The sequence below is a fragment of the Monodon monoceros genome, unplaced genomic scaffold (genome assembly GCF_005190385.1).
Source record: "Monodon monoceros isolate NGI ecotype Baffin Bay Population unplaced genomic scaffold, NGI_Narwhal_1 Super_Scaffold_5, whole genome shotgun sequence".
NCBI classification, from domain to species: Eukaryota; Metazoa; Chordata; class Mammalia; order Artiodactyla; family Monodontidae; genus Monodon; species Monodon monoceros.
Genome location: NW_021703782.1, coordinates 91576175 through 91596145, shown reverse-complemented (window position 1 = coordinate 91596145; position 19971 = coordinate 91576175). Strand labels below are relative to the sequence as shown.

General features: G+C 33.6%; 1 protein-coding gene across 3 annotated transcripts in view; it reads left to right on the top strand.

Moving 5' to 3' along the window:
* The first annotated feature begins 5920 nt into the window (after positions 1-5920).
* SHOC1 (shortage in chiasmata 1) overlaps positions 5921-19971 on the top strand; it is an 84776-nt gene continuing 70725 nt past the window's right edge. For 2 of the 3 annotated variants that reach the window (XM_029201471.1, XM_029201472.1), the window contains exons 1-2: positions 7995-8074; positions 15518-15702. In XM_029201471.1, coding sequence (XP_029057304.1) covers positions 8010-8074; positions 15518-15702 — 250 coding nt within the window. In that variant the 5' untranslated portion in view covers positions 7995-8009. Of the gene's footprint in view, positions 6032-7986; positions 8075-15517; positions 15703-19971 lie in introns of those variants that run through there. The other variant, XM_029201473.1, reaches the window with a different exon arrangement.

Here is a 19971-nt window from a genome sequence, read left to right as displayed (position 1 = left end):
CAATACAACAGTAATTATTGTTTAATGTAGTTGATGAGAGTGATGAATCCAAAGCTGATAGAATATTAGGCTTCACAAGAAAGGAAAATTTAAGATAAACGCTGACAATAAACTGAATGGATATACTAGGTAGAGTTGGTTGATTTTTAACTTTTTCTACTATCGGGCACATTCAGATAATTTTTCCTGAAAGTGCAATATCAAGAAGTAGAAATTCTAGAATCAATATTTGCTTCAAAGATCAGTGCTACTCTGTATGGAAAAGGTATGGAAGTACAATGATTGGAAATATTTCCAGAGAAGTAGTCACCAGTTAGAAGATGCTTATGTTGGCATTAAGTAAGAGTGAAAGAGGGCACCAACACTATGTGTTCCCCACATTTGTTGATATCACAGAATCTAACAACATTAAAAAGTTTTCATATAACTTATTGGGTTTGTTTTCATTGGAATGCTTATTATAATATCTAGAATGTCTTCTGATTCATTAGTGAAATAAAATAATTGTGCTCTATATTAAGAAGTTTGCACTTAGATTTTTAACCCAGTAATTGAGTAGTTAAGAATGTTCACTTGACGATAACTGAAAATAGGAACAGATTCATAGCCAATTAACGTAAATGAGATCTTCAGTTCTTCTGGAGAGCAGTTTTACTATTTGGAAATAGGTAAACCTCAAACAGATTTTAAATGATAATGAAACTAAGGCAAGACCATTTGGATTAAAATGTATATTTTATTCACTGAAAGCTTACTGACAAACTACTACTGTATGAAAACTTCTAGTTTATATCTGAATTCCCAAAAACATTTTAAATGATTGATCAAAATGCTAAGAACTTTCTGATAAACTGGACTGTGTCCTAGAGTAAACATTCTAAGCTGTAATTCCTCTGATTCTCACGTAAATGAGAACCATTTTGGACTCATTCAGCATTCAAAATTTACTGAGACAATCTGGGACTAGCAGATGCAAACTATTATATATAGGATGGATAAACAACAAGGTCCTATTGTATAGCACAGGGAGCTATATTCAGTATCCTGTGATAAACCATAATGGAAAAGAAAAAAAAATTTACTTCATTAGGTGAATTTGTTGATTTACTAATAATGACCCAATGACCTAAAAATAATATACTATAGTTGCTTTATTCCAAATGAGCTAGTAGGGAATTCTAACTCAGGCTTTTTATTTTCTAAGAGAGTGGAATTTTCCAAATCCTACTCCACTGAGCACAGTTTTGCCCTTTTTCGAGACCACTTAGGAAATACAGTTATCCTGAGAAAATCACTATCAGTCTTGTGAACCCCAGCCTCTTTTGCAACAAAATGATCACATTAAATATATTGCAATCCACCAGCTAGGAGTTGTATGGATAAAATAGTATGAAAAATATATGAGCAATTTTATACCAATATATATTATTTTCATATTAGATTTAAATCACAGTAATAAATGTTATTTTCATAGTTAAATTTTTATCATTCAGAGCCTTTTTTAAAATGAATGAACCAATGGTTTGTGATTAAGAATGGTTTTCTGCTCCTGGCTTTGCTGTTTTACCAACATTTACTTTTAATTTTTATATTTCCGGACGTTGAAATTTGTACTGCTTCCAAAGAAAGAAGACATGTTTCCAGCATTCAAATATTGCTCAATAGACTATTCATATGAGGTAGAGTATTACTGGATCACTACCTGTTTACTAAAAATTATGATATAAAAGTGTTATCTACATTCACTCTATGATTATGATTATTTTTCAGTAGTCCTTAGAGTAATCCTTAGTCTAATTACTTTGAAATTCATTTAAAATTACTTTCCACTTTTAATATACCTTAAAAATGCTACTTTCGGAAGGAAATTATTGACAATTTAACATGAATTTGAAGCTGTCAGCAGGAAAAAATATAGAAACTCTTAACAAGTTTGGACTGCTTTTATGAATGATCTTGAGTGATCTTGAGAGGAGTGGGGAAAAAGCAATCCCAGTTATCTTTATGATAAAATGACAGTAACAGTATGTATTGGCCACTTACTATGGGCCAGATACTTCACTCTTTTGATGGATTATATCATTTGATCACTTGCTCTTTTGACGGATTATGTCATTTTGATGATCATAACTACTCCATGAGGAAGATACTATTATCTTATCAGGTTTTACAGTTCTACAGGTTAGAAAAATGGTGTCTAGAAAAGTTAAGTAGCTTGTACAAAGCTGAAATTCAAACCAGGCACATCGTTAAGAAACTAATTAAGGACTTCCCTGGCAGTCTAGTGGTTAAGACTCTGCGCACCCAATACAGGGGACATGGGTTCGATCCTGGTGGGGGAACTAAGATATCGCATGTCACGCAGCAAAAAAAAAAAAAAACGAAAGAAAAAAGAAACTAATTAGAATAGTTGTCACACAACAGTTCATAGTTCTTATGATCTTAATTAACAAGTTAAATTTTGGTTTTCTTTATAACCTTGACTCCCATCTATCAGGAAAAAAATTGCTCCACTATAACTAAAACTGTGTTATATTTTATAGGAAATAAAAAAGGTATATAGGTATCTTCAGGTTTTCTTATTCCCTCATAACCGAGGAAGGCAAATGTATCATTATAACACATATATGGTAGGGAATCAGAGGTCATTGTTACACAAATATTTATGAATGTATTATCCACTTGCAAAATTAGTCTATACTCAAAACATCCTCACACTTTTATCCTCACCAATGGTATCTTAGTTTCTTGCTGGTATCTTAGTTTCTTGCCATGATACAATACAAATATACTAATCAATGGCAAATCTTGCAAAAGATACTGGGTTTTGTAAAGTTCGTGAAAACAGTGTTAAAGAACCACTCAAATAACAGGTAAAGCTATTATCAGACGAAGATTTTACAAAATTAGACCAGATTACAGACAAGAGAAAGAGAATGGTTTGAATATCAAAGGAGTCAGAGATGCCTTGGGAAAATTTGATTAAATCCTCAAATATTTTCTAGAAATATTTATGATCAAAGGCGAAGTAATGACTAGTATCATGCATATCATCATATAATATGGTTTTGAGAGAAATTATGACAAAAAATCAGTTATAAATATAAGCTAACTATGAACAAAATTTCATTAAATATAAATTTTAATTTTTATAACTTTATTTCATTTTTTAGACAAAGTTCTAATCAAGCTTTTCTTTCCTTTTTACTATGAATCTTTGATCCTCATTTTATATAAATTACTTTAACTGAGCTTTTCTTTGTACCATTTATTCTTAGATAATGAAGACCTCTTATTTAATATGTTATTATACCTTCAGCAAACATAAAACTCTTGGGAAGTAATGCAAGAAACTATTATTTGTCCAAATACATAGAATAATGAATTCTGTGGGAAGTTGAGAGTCACTGAGGGACGGCTTCATAGAGGAAATATTGCTTAAGATGAGCCTTGAAAGATGAATAGAGTTTTGATAGCTAGAGAAGAGTATCAGGGCATTTTTCAGAGGCACAGTGTAGACCACAGTGTTAATGAGGAAGTGACCACTAAATGTTAACGGGGTAGTAATTGATCTATTTAAAGACTACAGTTAGTATTAAAGAGTAATGGGAAATAAAGCAGGAAACTAAAGGCAGACCCAAGTATAGAGAATTTTGATTTATAAGCTTACTTAACTGATTTAACATCCTTTTAAGGTTTAATTATTAGATTTTTTAAAAAATTAGTAACATATTTGCTGGATGTCACAAGTGAAACTGTGCAAAGATGTAGAAAATAAAAGTTAAGATAGCCATATTATACTGTTAAGTGAAAAACAGCACATTGCTAAATGGTATATAAATGATGTGATCCCATTTTTTTTGTCACACGCACACACACACACACACACACACACACACATTTTAGCCTAATCTAGAAAAGAAAGTATCTAGGAAAATACACCAAACTATTACTGATATGACTAGGGACCTTGACTTTCTCAGTTATGTGGTTCTGTGTTAGATATTTTATAGTAAGCATGTATTACCTTTAAATAAAAATAATATAAATTTGAGAGAATTTTAATATTCTGAATATTGACAGATAAGTATTTTAAACCCACTATATATTAAAAGATTTTATAATCTTTCTTACATAGAATGTAGTTAGAAAGAAGTTTTGCAGAGATGCTTTATTGCTTCGAATCCCTTCATGTTTATATCAAGATGAAAATTATCCTGCAAGAATTACTGATAATAAATTTAGGAGGCCATGGACAACAGGTATGTTTCATTTTTATTTTTAAAAAATCTATTTTTAAAAGTATTTCAGAGTTTAGCATAATAAATTATTAAGAAAATGCAGTGATTTTCTCATTATATAAAAGTGTATTCATATCAGAATTCCAAGAAGTTTACAAATTAATATTTTTATGACAGAATTTAGGTGACAAAGTAAGGAGTTGGAAAGTTTATACTAGATATGAATAAAATAAATAAAAGATATGTAGGTGATGAAGTCTTAAAATATTCTAACATTGTAACATTTGTTGTACTATAATAGGATCTTGTTCAACTGTAGGAAGGCTACTTTAAGTTGTAGTAATACACTGAATATAAAACTATTTTTAAGTGTATATGTACAAAATACCATCTTTTGCTTTTATCACGTCATAAACTTAAGAAAGACTAGCCTCCCTGGAGGATACAAGTCAGTTAACGACATTTATTTACGCTGTATTCTGTATAGGCACCGTTACAGGTGCTAAGAACACAGTTACTAATAAGACATAGAAATAGTCCCTGCCTTCAGTGGGTTTTCAGACAGGTAAGGAGGATGCAACAATAAAACCATTAAATATGTAAACTAATATTTGATATTGATAAATGTATGGAGAAGATACATAGTGTAATGTTACATGAAATTCCAGGAGTAGGGAATGCTATTTCCTAAGATGGTTAGGGTAGGACTACAATGAAGAGGTGGACATTTGAGTTGAGATCTGAGTAATAAGACGGCAGCAGCCATAAAAAGATATACGGGAGAAGCCTTTCAAGCAAATGCAAAGTTCCTGACTCAGGAATAAACTTGATGTGTGTAAGGACCAGAAAATTAGGCCATCATGACTACTTAATGAAAAAGGGGAGATCTGACAAGTAGGTAGATTCTGAAATATATGAGGCTTTGAAGGCCATAAGATGGAGTTTGTTTGTTTGTTTTTTTATATTATGGCTGATATGGTAAGTCATTGGACAGTTTTAAGAAAAAGTGGCATAACCTGATTTTTGCATTAGAAAAACCATTCTGGTTGTTTGGAGGTTGGAAGGGGTAGGGATTGGGAGGCAAGGGTAGAGGCGAGAAAATCAATCAGGAAGCTACTATATGGTTCAGAATCTAGACTACTAGGTGAATCTATACTCTACATAAAAGATGGTACCTTAGACTAGGCTTATAGTAATAAAGATGTGAGAAGTAGTTGAGATTGGGATTATTTTAGAGGTCCAGCCAACAGTGAGAGGGTTAAAAAAAAAAATAGAAGAATAAAGAGTTTCTTCTAGGTTTTGACCTGAGCAACTGGTGGATGGCAGTGCTATTTCCTAAGATGGGGAAAGGCTTGTGGGGAAGCCAGTTCATGGCTGGAGTCAATAGCTCTGCTTTGGCCAGGTTAAAATGCCTATTAGGCATCTAAGTGGAGACATCAAGATGCAATTGGTTATATTAATCTTGAGCACAGCTGGAGTTTCAAATTGGGGTCATTGATATGTAGACTGCACATTAATTTGTAGAACTGTATGAAGTCACTGAGAGCATGAGTATAGATAGAGCAGAGAATCTAGGACAAAGCGGTAGAACACTCCAACCATTAAAAGGCTGATATAGAAGGTGAGACCAGCTAAGAAGACAAGTGAGGTAGAAAAACCAGAAGAGTGTGGTGTTGTAGAAGTCTAAAGAAGAAAGTGTTTCAAGAAGGAAGAAGTGGTCAAAAGCATTGGTCCCTGTTAAAGTGTCAAGTAAGATGAGAATTGTGTGTTGACCATTAGCTTAACTAAATGTAGATCATTGATGACCTTGGTAAGAGCGGTTCCACTGGAATATTGTATATGAAAGCCTGATCAGAGTATGTTGAGAAGAGAATGGAAAGTGGGATGTGAGATGGTAGTTATAAACAACTCTTTTGAAGAATTTTGCTGTGATGGTAAATAGAAAAATAGAGGTGCATTAGCTGAAGAGAGAAATGGGGTAAAGAGTTTATTTTTTTAGATGTGCGAATTAAAAAAATATATATGTGATAAGGAAAGAGACTATAAAATGTTTGTCTGCCAATGGAAATAATCTTGGTAAAAAGAAAGAAAATGATGATGCAGGAAATAAAAAGGATAACTTAGTAAAAGAGGATAGTATCAAGAGCACAATGGGAGGAGTTGGTATTAGAAGCCAGGATGGTTCTTCCACTATGATAGGATAGGAAGGCAGGGTTTGTAGGTACTTGTGGTAGTGAGATGTTAGAATTGGTGGTAGAAGATGAGGTCGTTCTTTTCTATTTATACTAACTTTTTGTGTGGAGGCAAGGACATAGAGAGTGGGTAGGGGGATGAGTATCAAAAATTTGAGGGGGGGGAGTGTCAAATAGTTGTCCTAAAGAATGAGAAAGTCAATTTTATTAAGAAGGATATTAAGATGAATTACCATTATCATCTGTCAATGTTGGATGCCCATTTAAAAGTTATGGTCAAAATCTCAAGTGAGCTTATTCAGAATGGCTGGGGTTTTTTTTTCCCAAATAATTTTCAGCTGTTTTAGTGTACATATACAAAGTGAAGAGTAGGGGGTTTCCTAAGTTGGTATAAGGGAAAGAGAGGCAAGGGAATTAAGAGTCTTTGTAAGGGAGTGATTATGAGACTGGCCGTGGAACCTAAGCTGTATGAGAAAGGAAGTGAGGACATGAGGGAGGATGAATATATTGTAAAAATGGAAGGGTCAGTGGATTGAAGGTCTCAGTCAGGTTGGAAATAAAGTAAAGAGTAGCTTTCATCACATGCTTCTCTAAAACTATAGAAGGAAAAAAATGAGTTAATTATTTTTCCTAATTCTTTTCCTTTTCTTCTTTTTAAAAATAATAATAACAATAACACCAAAATTTATTAGGCATTTACACCATGTCAGGCACCATTCTAAGCAATTTACATGTCTTATCACATTTAATCTTTACAACACTATGAAAAGGCCATTATTGTTCCTAATTTGTAGATAAGGAAACTGAGGTAGAAAGAGGTTAAGAGATTTACCCAAGATCATACAGTTAATAAAGTAGCAGTATAAGTATCTAGGCAGGGTGATTCCAGAACCTGTATCCTTAACCACTAAACTTTTATATTTTCAGTGAAGCACAGACTCAGATGTTCAGTTATTTGTTCAAGGTAACAAGAATAGTAAGAGCTAACTCTTAGGTAGAATACAGGTCCTTTGCCTCTTCACTCAGTTGCTGCTTCTGACACTAGCATATGACGTGGTCCCTCTCCTTAAGGAACGGAGGGTCTAATTTGGGAGACAAGCTATAGATACAAATAAAATTTTAAACTATGACTGTATATGATTAAGCACTGAACTGAGTGCCACTGACAATATTATGGCCCTTCAAGGGGAATGTATCAGAGTGAGCTGGAATGGTAAATAAAGGCTTTATGAGAAGTTACATGAGCTGTTGAACAGGATTATCTGGGATGGTAGTGCTGTATAAGCAAAAGAGAGGCTGTAAAAATGAGAATACTCTGTTCAGGTGATATTGTTCTGACTGTGGTAGAGCGGGTTTTTGTTTTGTTTTTTTTTAGTAGGTGTTGTAATAATGAGAATGGTTATTTAAGTATTTGGAATCTGGTATAACTTGAAAAAATTACATTTGTGAACAAATAAAGATAACACCATAATGTAAAAGGTGAATGTTTGGCTTCCTTGTATTAAGTTTAAAAGAAAATTCCAGAAGCTAACGTTTACCATTCTCCTTTCTAGTTTCAGCTGTTTCAGTTAGGGGAATGACAGAAATCTCACTCTTGGATCAACGGAAAGCAAGTCTCTTTGTGGAGGAGTTCCCTGCGAAGTATGTATCCTTAATCCCAAATTTCCCCTTTACGTCTAGAAGATGAATAGTAAATTCTCCAGACACCTAAGAGAGAAGATCCTTTCCTTTACATCCTCACAGGTTTTCTTCTTTTATCCAAAAAACAAGCCCTAGTCTGAACCACAAAGGAGGGGTTAATCGAAATTATTTACAGCCTCTTTTTTATCTTTCCCTCATTTATCACATATTAACAGTTTTCTATGCATTTGTATTGCAAAAGACAGAAATAAAGCCAAGACGCTATTATGCTTTTAACAATAAGTAAACTTTTGGTGGAAAGTGTCTATAAAAAAATCCTTTATATTAAAATCAGTCTTTTTATCCCTGTAGTAGAAATGCAGATTATGGCTATTTTCTAACATACTTTGTCAAAACGTTATTGATTATTAGTTCAGTCATTCATCAGATATTTATTGGATACTATTCTGTATGCTGGATACAGGATAAAAAATGAATAAGATACAGTCTCTACTCTCAAAGAACACAAGAAAATAGGGAATAGAGATTTATAAATAAATAATTACAATAGAATGTGGGAAGTACAATGCCAGAGATAGGAACACAGAGCATAATATGAGGAAGAACATCTAACCCATTCTATGATGTTCAGGTAGACATAAAGTAGAGATTTTAGTGCAAATGTAAATAATTTACTCTGCTGCTTCACTTCATGCAAAGAGTACTGATCAGACCCAGGAAGGATTTAGTTATTGTTCAGATTTCCAGTTTTAGTAATTTAAGTTTTCCTCAGTTACTCTTGAAAGAAACAAATAACCAACTTAAATGTGTCCAGCCTCTAAATACAGAGAAGCCCAATTTACTATTTCTGTCATCTAGGAATTTAAAAATCAGATTAGGAAGATAATATATGAGCAGAAAAAATTAACAATGTTAAGAATTAGATGATAATATAAAATGACCATCAAAAGGTCTATCACAAGGTATAAGGTCACTACAAAGTATCTATCACATGATTAAACTCTAGAGCAGGGAGGAAGCAGAAAAGTGTAGTAAAAAGAGCTCTGCACTATGAGATAAAAGATGTGGACTTGATTTGGAAAGTCAAGTACTGACTTCTCAACAAGTCATTTTCTCTCTCTGATCCTCACTTTCTGTATCAGTATAATGATGATGAGTCAGTGTTTCTCAAACTTTAATGTACATATGAATCACTGAGGATCTTATTAAAAATGGAGATTCTGATTCAGTCAGTCTGTGTTGGGACCTAGATTCTGCACTTCTAATATGCTCTTAAGTGTGCTGATGCTGCTGGTCCAGGAGCCTACTTTGAGTTACAAGATACAAGATGCTCTCTAAAATTTCTTTTCACCCTAAGAGTTAGATTGGTAGGGCTGTGCCTTTATAAGCAGGAGAGATCAGCTTCACAAAGATGTTGGAACTGAGCTTCAGCTGGACAAAGAAGGATAAACTAAGTTGAGAGAAAGCATTTCAGGCAAAGGAAACAGCCCGTCTGAATAGAAGCAAAAATGTGCAATAATTACTCAACAAAGGCAATGATCAGGCTCAAACAAAGGATTCCTGTATGAGAGAAATGCGAGGCCCTGAAGGAATGGGCACCCCATCATATCCGACCCTCCATTTTGCAGTACCAAGATCATGTCCATGGCAAAGAAGGTGGAATCTGTGGCACCACGTAGAATAAAATTTATATTTCTCTGCCTCCCTGTAGCCACGTGACTGAGCTCTTCCCAAAGCATATAATCAAAAGACGCTTATGCAATTTCTAAAGAATGTCCTTAAAAGGAAATGGTGTGTCTTTCTCCTCACTTGTCTCCTTCCTGATGTTATGATAGATTACAGATGTAACAATTGGTTCCAGCAACCACCTTGGAGTATACAGAATAAGAACTAAATCTAGGAATGGCAGAGTGGAACAAAAGAAGCCTCAGCCCCTGATGAATTGTGAAACTGTCTCACTAGCCATGACCTTCTAGCCTCCAGACTTTGTGTGTGTGTTTTAGCCATCGTTAATTTCAAGTTTGTCTCATGAAGTGAAATTTAATTTTTAATAGCCTTTACTTTTTAGATCAGTTTTTGGTTCACAGCAAAATTGAGCAGAAGGTTTAGAAATTTCCCACATCAAAATTTAATTTTAAATTCGGGAGCTTTGTTACCTAATGGAAATTAAGAATAAACATTCTGATCATTAGCACTACCTAGATTTCCTAAACCTTGCTTTTCCTCTCTTTCTCACCTCTGTTTCTTCCTCCTGTTTTGTTACTTCTTAATATTGATTCTAAGACCTCAGTTTTTTTACTTTTATTAATTTGTTGGTACACTGTTTTAACATATATAGGCATTTTCTGTCATGTGTCCTGAAAAACCTTATGTTCTTCAAAACTGCACACTAAAAATAACAGGGCATACAGAAAATTAGCTTCTGTAGTCACAGCTATGCAACTTGCAACAGAGCACTAATAAAAATAATAACTATTCTAATTTGTTTTAAAAAAAGACCACCAGCATACTTGAAAAGACATGTTAAATTCCTAACAAATAAATACACATTAGGGTAAATATAGAAATTTGAAAAAAATGAAAATATCTTAATGGGCAGGCTAAAGGAGGAGTTGAGGCTACTGAATTATGGAGACAAGGGCAAAATGCAAAAAGATCATGGAGAACCATGCAGTAAGCTTCCTAGCTTCTAGGACAGAGCTCATGGCCAACTAGAGCAAGAGGAAGAACATATAACAACATTCTCTATTCCTCTGTGGCTTGCTGCATTCAGATGAATGCAGTTGAATACAGGACATTGCACATATATTTAGTTCATGTACACCTCATAATAACTATGTGAGATGGGTATTACAATCCCAACATTATATGTAAGAAACTAAGACTCAGATTAAGTCAATTGCCCACAGACATGTAGCTAGTCAATAGTTGGAGTGAGGATTCAAACCCTCAAACCCTAGTCTTTATGACTTCACACCCTATACTCTGGTTTGGTTTATATAACATCTTTATTGAGATAAAATTCATATCCATATAACTCCCATTTAAAATGTCCAACTCTGGGACTTCCCTAGTGGTCCAATGTTTTAACACTTTGCCCTCCAATGCAGGGGGTGCAGGTTCGATCCCTGGTTGGGCAGCTAAGATCCCACATGCCTTGCAGCCAAAAAAACAAAACATAAAAGAGAAGCAATATTGTAACAAATTCAATAAAGACTTAAAAAATGGTCCACATCAAAAAAATCTTTAAAATTTTTTTTAAAAATTTAAAAAATAAAGTGTCCAGCTCAACAGTTTTTAGTATATTCACAGGGTTGTACAACCATCACTACAATCAATTTTAGAGCATTTTCATCAACACAAAAGAAATTCTGTACCTATTAGCAATTACTCCCTATTCTTTCCCTCTTACCCTGGACAGACAACCACTAGTCTTCTTTCTGCCTCTCCAGATTTGCCTATTCTGTACATTTCTTTTAAATGGAATCTAACTAAAATCATACACCAATTCCAGTGGGGGCGGGGGGGGGGCGGTGGTAGTGATTTCCCCACACCATGAAGCAATGCTCTAACACCAGCTGGGTGTCTTACAGTTCAACTCAATTCTGACACTATCAACCTGGAGATAGCATCAGATCCCACAGGTTAAGGGTTTAGTTCTATAAGACTGCCCCCGCACCCCACACTTTAGATGCCATTTGCAAGGTTATCACCTGTGCTTCTGACTGACCATCTATAGATTGGAGGTTCCAACAACCCCCTCTTTGGGTTCAATCAACTTGCTAGATAGACTCAGAATTACAGTAACATTTTACTTACTGGATTACCAGTTTACTACAAAAGGGAACAGTCAGATAAAAGAGATACATAGGGCAAGGCATGGGGAAAGGACATGGAGCTTCCATACTCTCTCCCATCACCCCACTTTCCCAGCACCTCCATGTGTTCAGCAACCTGGAAGCTCTCTTAACCCTGTCCTTTTGGGTCTTTAGGAAGGCTTCATTACATAGGCATGATTGATTACATCACTGGTCATTGGCAGTTGATTCAACCTCCAGCCCCTCTCCCCTTCCTGGAGGTCAGAGGGGTAGAACTGAAAGTTCCAATCTTCTACTCACATGATTGTTTCTCGTGGCAACCAGTCCCCATCCTTAGGTGCCTTCCAAAAGTCACCTTATTCACATAACCAAAGATAACTTTATCGCTCTCATCACTTAGGAAATTCCAATGGCTTTAGGAGATCTGTGCCAGAAATGGATATGAAGACCAAATATATATCTCATGTTATAAATCACAGTATCATACATACAATATATGATCTTTTGTGACTGACTTCTTTCACTTAGCATAATGTTTTTAAGTTTCATCTATTTGGTAGTATGTATCAACACTTTTTTTTTTGGCCACATGGCATGAGGGATCTTAGTTCCCTGACCAGGGATCAAACCCTGGCCCCCTGCAGTGGAAGCGTGGAGTCCTAACTACTGGAATAGTACAGGGAATTCCCAGCACTTCATTTTTTATGACCAAATAATATTCCATTTTATGGATATACCACATTTTATTTATCCATTCATCAGTTGATGGATATTTTTTTCCCCTTTCTGGCTATAATGAGTAATGCTGCTATAAACATTTGTTGACAAGTTTTTGTGCAGACATATGATTTTATTTCTCTAATGGTGGAATTGCTGGATCATATGGTAACTTTGTGTTTAACTGTTTGAGGAATTGCCAGACTGTTTTCCAAGCAGCTGTATCATTTTACATTCCCACCAGCAGTATATGAAGTTACAATTTATTTACATCTTGTCAATACTTGTTATCATCTGTCTTTTTGATTATAGACATCCTGGTAGGTGGCTCAATGCATGTCATTGTAGTTTTGATTTGCATTTCCCTGATGGCTAATGACGTTGAGCATCTTTTCATGTAGTTATTGGCTTTTAGTATATCTTCCTTGCAGAAATGTCTATTCAAGTCCTTTGCCATTTTTAAATTGTGTTATGTGCCTTTTTATTATTGAGTTTTAAGAGTTCTTATATTCTTGTATTCTTGTATTCTTAGATTCTTAGATTCTTGTATTCTAGAATTCTTGTATTCTAGATACAAGTCCCTTATTAGATATGTGATTTGCAAATATTTTCTCCTGTGGATTATCTTTTCACTTCCTTGGTGGTATCCTTTGAAGCACAAAATTTTTAGATTTTGATGCAGTTCGATTTATCTACTTTTTCTTTTGTTATTTGTGCTTTTGGTGTCATATCTAAGAAGCCTTTACCTAAATCAAAATCACAAGGATTTACTCCTATATTTTCTTCTAAGAGTTTGCCTGTGATATATATTTTTAAAGACATAAATCAGATCGTGAAATGTGTCAGTTATTGGTGGTTTATCCATTTCATCAGTGGTACTCAGTTCCAGTCACCCTGACCTTTCTGCTTTTCTTAGACTATGCCAACCTTGCTCCCCTATTTTAAGCCTCTGTATGGCTTACTCCCTACCATTATTCAGGTATCTGTAGCTCCTCAGAAGGCCATTTACTAACTACACTCTCTAAAATATACCTTTTGTCAACCCTCTGGCTGTTACTTGATGTTCTAATATCTCTTTTTATTTCACTCATAACAGTTTTTCACCACCTGACATTATGTTATTTACTTATTTATATATTTGTCTATTGTCCCATTAGCAGGTAAACTTCATGAGCGCAAGAAATTTGTTTTGTTCACCATTCCACTCCCAGTGCCTAAAGAAGTGTTAGCACATTGTAGACACTCAATAAATATTTCATTTAAGTTAAGGAATTAGTGAACTGCAGTGGATGAATTTACTCAAAAAGAATGACATGGAAAGAAAGCAAAGACAATGTAGACTGGAAGCCTGGGAAACAGCACCACAAGTTAGGCAGAGGGAGTGGCACCAATGAACAAAGAATAGATAATATTGGACAAGGAGGAGATCCAGGAAATACTGGTCTTTACAGTTCACTTATATCTAGGGAAAGAGAATTGATGGGGTTTTCTCAAAACTATAGTACAAAGGATTTTTATAAAGTACTGACTCTATCAGTAATATTTATTTTTTTAAAAAACAGTTATCTAAGCACTAAATTTAGAAGTCTATAAAGATCCACATAGGAATCAGTGTTCTTATGAGTAATATGGACCTCGGTGAGTTGAAATATTTTTTCTTGTACCTTGTATTTTCTTAAAGAGTAAAGCAGAAACTTTAGAGATTTTTCTATATATGATTTGGGTATGACATGTTCATTATTTTTCTCTAATTACATTGAGGAATTATATTGATTTTGGTTCTTTCGGTCTGTACAGAGAATTATTAAGGCTAAAATATTTTAGGATATCATAAAAAATGTATATCAGAACGTGTAGCTAAATTGCCAATAATATATTTATCTGTTGCAAAAATCAGTGGAAAGATCTCTTGTAAGTCCAAATACCCCAATGATATAGACAATGGCAGATATACCTGGATCAATCAGGAAACAGGCAAGGTACAGGCAGGGTGTCAAGGGAGCCAAAAAAACAGTTCCCAGGACTAACAACAGCTGGAAGTTGTTACCACCCTAAGCTTGAAGGAGCAGTAACCAAAACAGTAAGAACTGCAGCTATGGGAGAGAGGCTGTCTGATAAAAGATATAACTGTTGGTAGAAGAATGCAGCCACTTCTCCAAACTGTGGCCCAGGAGGGAAAGATTTGGAAAGAATAATATTTCAACCTGTTTGTTTTCCCACCTTTGATCTCCTGCCAGTGCTTCCACTGGTTGAACGCAACCAGAAAACAGAGCAAGGGAGCCTAGTTGGTTCACAGAGATCAGTCTCCGAGGTTGTAGAACAGAATGTAAAAGGTTGGATAATGACATGGAAAAGCAGACATTCAATATCCAGCACAAGGGCATTTTGGCAATGCATGGCAAAGTCTAAAAATCTACGTATCTTTAACCTCATCATTTCCATTTTTAGGAACTACATTTTGAGAAAACGATTAGACAAGTGCACAAAGATATTCCTTGCATTGCTGCTCATAATAGCAAATAATTACAACAAGTTTACATTTCCAATACTAGGGAACTGGTTGAATAAATTATTATTTACCAATACAATGGGTTCTTGTTTATCCACTCAAAAATGAAGTGAATGTACATTGATTGACATGTAAATGTGCTCATGCTTCATTGTTTAGCAGAAGAAGAACAGGTTACAGAATACTATGTACTTGAATCCACTTTTATTTTAAAATATTCCAAAATAATTGAGAAAATACAAAATTTTAAAATTCATCTCTTTAATGGTGGAGCTATGGGTAATTTTTCTCTGGATCTGTTGGAATTTGATAATTTTCTACAGTGAACATATACTACTTGTTAATAAAGATGTTTTAAAATAGGACATACACAAAATCAGTAATTTTCTAATGTCACAGGAAAACAGTTACAGGAATGGTGACCGAGCTTAGCTGTGAATTTGAGGAAATTGTTCCAAGTTCAAACCCAGACTCCCAAACTGAAGTAGAAGAAGCCAGCTTATATAACCATAAGGACTACAATGAATTCTTTACACTTGTCAACTGCTTAGAAAAATGTCCATTACTTCAAGCACAGAAGCAAGGTAAAACATTTGTTATTTCCATTGTTATAAAACATTTCTTACTAATATACAAATTTTCATTTCGGTGATTTTTTTTCTTTTATCGGATTTTTAAATTTTTTATTTTGCTAAGGGTATTCACCCACAAAATTGTAATTCTGAGTTTCACATTAGTGAAATATTTTCTTTCATATTAATCCCCTTTTTGTAAATGTAGTTGTTTTTGGAGTTTAAGTGTGCTGAGCTTGAGAATAGCCTCAGAGGTTTGATCATAGGTTGCTCACAACATATTGCTATAACGATATTAGCATCTATGTACAGATCTGATGACACAGCAGTCTGGTGTAACATTAAAGTAGTAGATTATTAAGTGAGAGTTATATTTTATTTTCCCAAATATGCTAAACATTTTCAGTCTTATCTAATTTATATGAAACCATAATTCAAAGTGGAGATAGAAAAGTTGCAGAATTAGGTCAAGAAATTCACTCTGTTTTTACAAATTTACAGTAAGTAATAATTAAAGATACATTTAATCCAAACTATATTCCAAATCTCTCATCTTACTAGAGGGTGATAAATTTTTCCAACTGTGTAAAAACTTGCTGAGAACTACCTTTCTTGTATGTATTCCCTTTTTATATTGAAAAACTTATGTCTCCATTATATAATTGCTACTATCATTTAAGATATGCTTTAGCTTGAACATGAAAAATAATTTGGTTCTTTTAGTACTGTTTTTATGTAGATACATAAATGGTGTATAAAATTTTTAGTGCTGGCAAATATGTGTGTGATATAGAGAGAGTTAAATCCCTCTTATAGTTTGAGAAGATAGAGATTGCATTAAAGACTAAACTTGAGAGCATGCTATAATAGGAAGAGCCTGAATTTGGAGTCAGAAGATTTGATCATAGTCTAAATCTACTCTTAAAAAGTGGTACAATTTTGACAGTTATTAAAAAGTTTATGGTTTTCAATTTTCTTCTATAATTTCTTTCTTTTAGTTCATTCTTTTAATCTCTTATAAACAATTTTGTGGGGATCAAATTATATATACATATATGTAAAGATATGATTTGTAAAAAATAACAGGCTACCCAACCACAGCTGTTATTATATTAATGTGGCAAGCTAGAAGCATCTATTGGCAAATTTCATAATATCTGTCATCAGCTAGAACCAGAAGCTTCTTTAACTATTATACACTGAATGAAAATATGCTTGAGTTTCCCAAATACATATGAATTGTCCATATCCTATATCTCCTTAAGGGTCCTGTGTCATTTGACATCACTTTATAAATTTAAATTTGCAATTCCATTTATTTTCCTTGCAGTTATATTGATTGCTACCAGATTTATAGATACTTTGGTCTCACTGTCTAAATTTAAAGGAATGTATTATACTTTGAGATTCAATTGATACTGTAAATTTGCTGTCTTATAAGAAATATAGTTATTACTAAATTATAAGTTAATTCCAAACATATTTCTTTAAGACATAAAAACAGTGGGTATTTTTTTAATTATTTGTTGGTTTGTTCATATGTACTAATTTTTCTATAATATTCACATATTATTTGTCAAGAAATGTAACCATTTTTATGAATATCCTTTTAGACATCCCAGGAATATATAAATACAAATTTTTAATTTTTAAAAATTGTACATGTACATAGTTTAGAGAGTCAAATAGTTATTCAATGTTTATAATAAAAAGCAGCAGCCCCCTAGCTTCATCAACCACCCACATGTATTTTAGCTTTATAAAGGTATAACTGACAAATAAAATTGTAATGTATTTAAAGTGTACAATGTAATGATTTGATATACGTATACATTATGAGAGGATTCCCACCATCAAGTTAATTAACACATCCATCACCTCACATATTTACCTTATTTTTTCTTCTTTTTTTTTTTGGTGGGAACACTTCAGTTCTACTCTCTTAGCAAATTTAAACGCTACAGTATTATCACCTATAATCACCATGTTATACATTAGATCCTCAGACCTTATTTACTTATAACTGCAAGTGTGTACCCTTTACCAACCTCTCTCTATTTCCCCCACACCCCAGTTCCAGCCCCTGGCAACCACCATTCTACTCTCTGTTTCCATGAGTTTGGCTTTTTATTTTTTAATTTAAAAAATTTTTTAGATTCTGTATATAAGTGATACCATGTGGTAGTTTTGGTTGTTCTCTAACTTATTTCACTAGCATAATGCCCTCCAGTTTCATTCATGTTGCAAATGGAAGGATTTCCTTTTTCAAGGCTGAACAATATTCCCTGTGTGTGTGTGCGTGTGTGTGTGTGTGTGTGTGTGTATCACATTTTCTTTACCCATTCATCTCTCAACAGACACTTAGGTTGTTGGCTATTGTCAATAATGCTGCAGTGAACGTGGGAAGACTCTCTTTGAGATAGTGATTTCATTAGACATCTGTTTCTCCCTTTACAACATTTATATCTTTTTTGGTATTACTATGCTGGCAAGGATCTCCAGTACATTGTTCAATAGAAGCAGTAATAGTTGCCATCCTCGTCTTGTTTGGATAGTAAAGGAAATACTTTGTTTCACCATTAAAAATGATGTAAATATTATTTCAATGTTTACATCATTTTCAATGGCAAAACGTTAGAAAAACTTACATACTTTATTGGGTTGAGGAAGCTTCTTCTATTCCGAGTTTGCTAAGAGCTTTTGATCATGAATGAGGACTGAATTTTATCAGTCCTCATTCATTTAAAATTTTATTAATGAATTTTATGTTTTCCTACATCTTAAGTATATAGAATGTCCCTTTACTAAAAACTTATAATTCTATAATCTAAGCAAAATTGTTTTACTATTGTGATCTTATTGTATATGCCTTATAGTATTTTTAAATGTTAACAGTATTTTGGGAACATTTCACCATATATTTAAGTTTTCTTCCAAATCATGGCTTTTAATGACTGCAGCTTTTAATCTTATTCATGTATTATAGCTTTCCCAATTAATGTTTTTAATTTAAAGTAGGTTCCTAAATGTATTGTTGAACTGAAATAAATAGATTGCCAGATATTTCTCCTGCAAAGATGGGTTTATTTGGGATCAGCAGAGAATTACAATTCCAGGTCTGCAACCATGGTGAGCCACATGTAAGTCCTTGCCCAGCAACAGGGGAACTCTTTTATAGATGGGAAAAGGAAGTTGGGAGGGCTATAGTAAACAAAGAGTCTATGGCTTTTCATTGGCTGAGTCCTTGCCAGGAAAGAAGAGGCATCTTCCTTCTGTTGGGCTCTGCTATCATAGCAGAGCATGAGAGCTTCCCCTGATCATCTCCCAACTCTATTTAATGAGGTTTCTGTTTCTTAATTTTTTGCATTATGTTTCCACTTCCAATTATTTCCTTAGAGTGAATTTCTGGAAATGAAATTATTGATGTAAGCATTTTTTGGCTATATGTCCACTAGCATGGTATGAGAATACCCTATTCATGCCAGCCTTATCATCATTACTATTGATGTTGTAATACATTTATCCAATGTGATGGGCAAAAAATTATATTTTTACTTGCATTTTTAAAATTACTGGTGTGTTCATTTTCATATTTTTATGTTGTGAGATGATTCTCTTCTTTGTCTCTTTTTCTATTCTTATATTTTATCTTTATGTATCAAAGATATCAATAACCCCAAATGTATTTAATTTGAACCTAACCAGTCCTGTCAGTGTTTCCTTTATGATTTCTTTCATTGTTTTTAATACTGAGAAAATTCTTCCTTGGATTAAATAAATATTTATTCATATTTTTTTGAGGTTTTCTTCAAGATTTTAGCATATGTTTAAAAGTAAAAATAAAAAATTTTTTTCCTAAATGTTTTGGCAGTTGTCCCAATATTGTTTATGGAATACTCTTTCCTTTCCCCACTGATTAGAAATGCCAGTTACATCATATGCCAAATCCTCATCCACATTACTGTTTGTTTCTGGATTCTCTATTATGTTCTATTGATTTACCTATTACTGTGTCAGTATCATACAGTTTTAACTATTTAATACACTAGTGTAACATGTATTAATAGTCTCCTCATTTTTTTCCTACTCTCACGTCTATATTCTTCCAGACTTACTTTGTAATCAGTTTTCCAAGTTCCAAGACAGACCACTTGAGATATCGAAATGTTATTGGTACCTTTTAGAATTTTTACCATAATTAGTCTTTTTAGCCAGGAAAACAGTTTATCTTGCCTTTTCTTCAAGTTTATTTATTTATTGATTGATTGATAATGCTCCTCA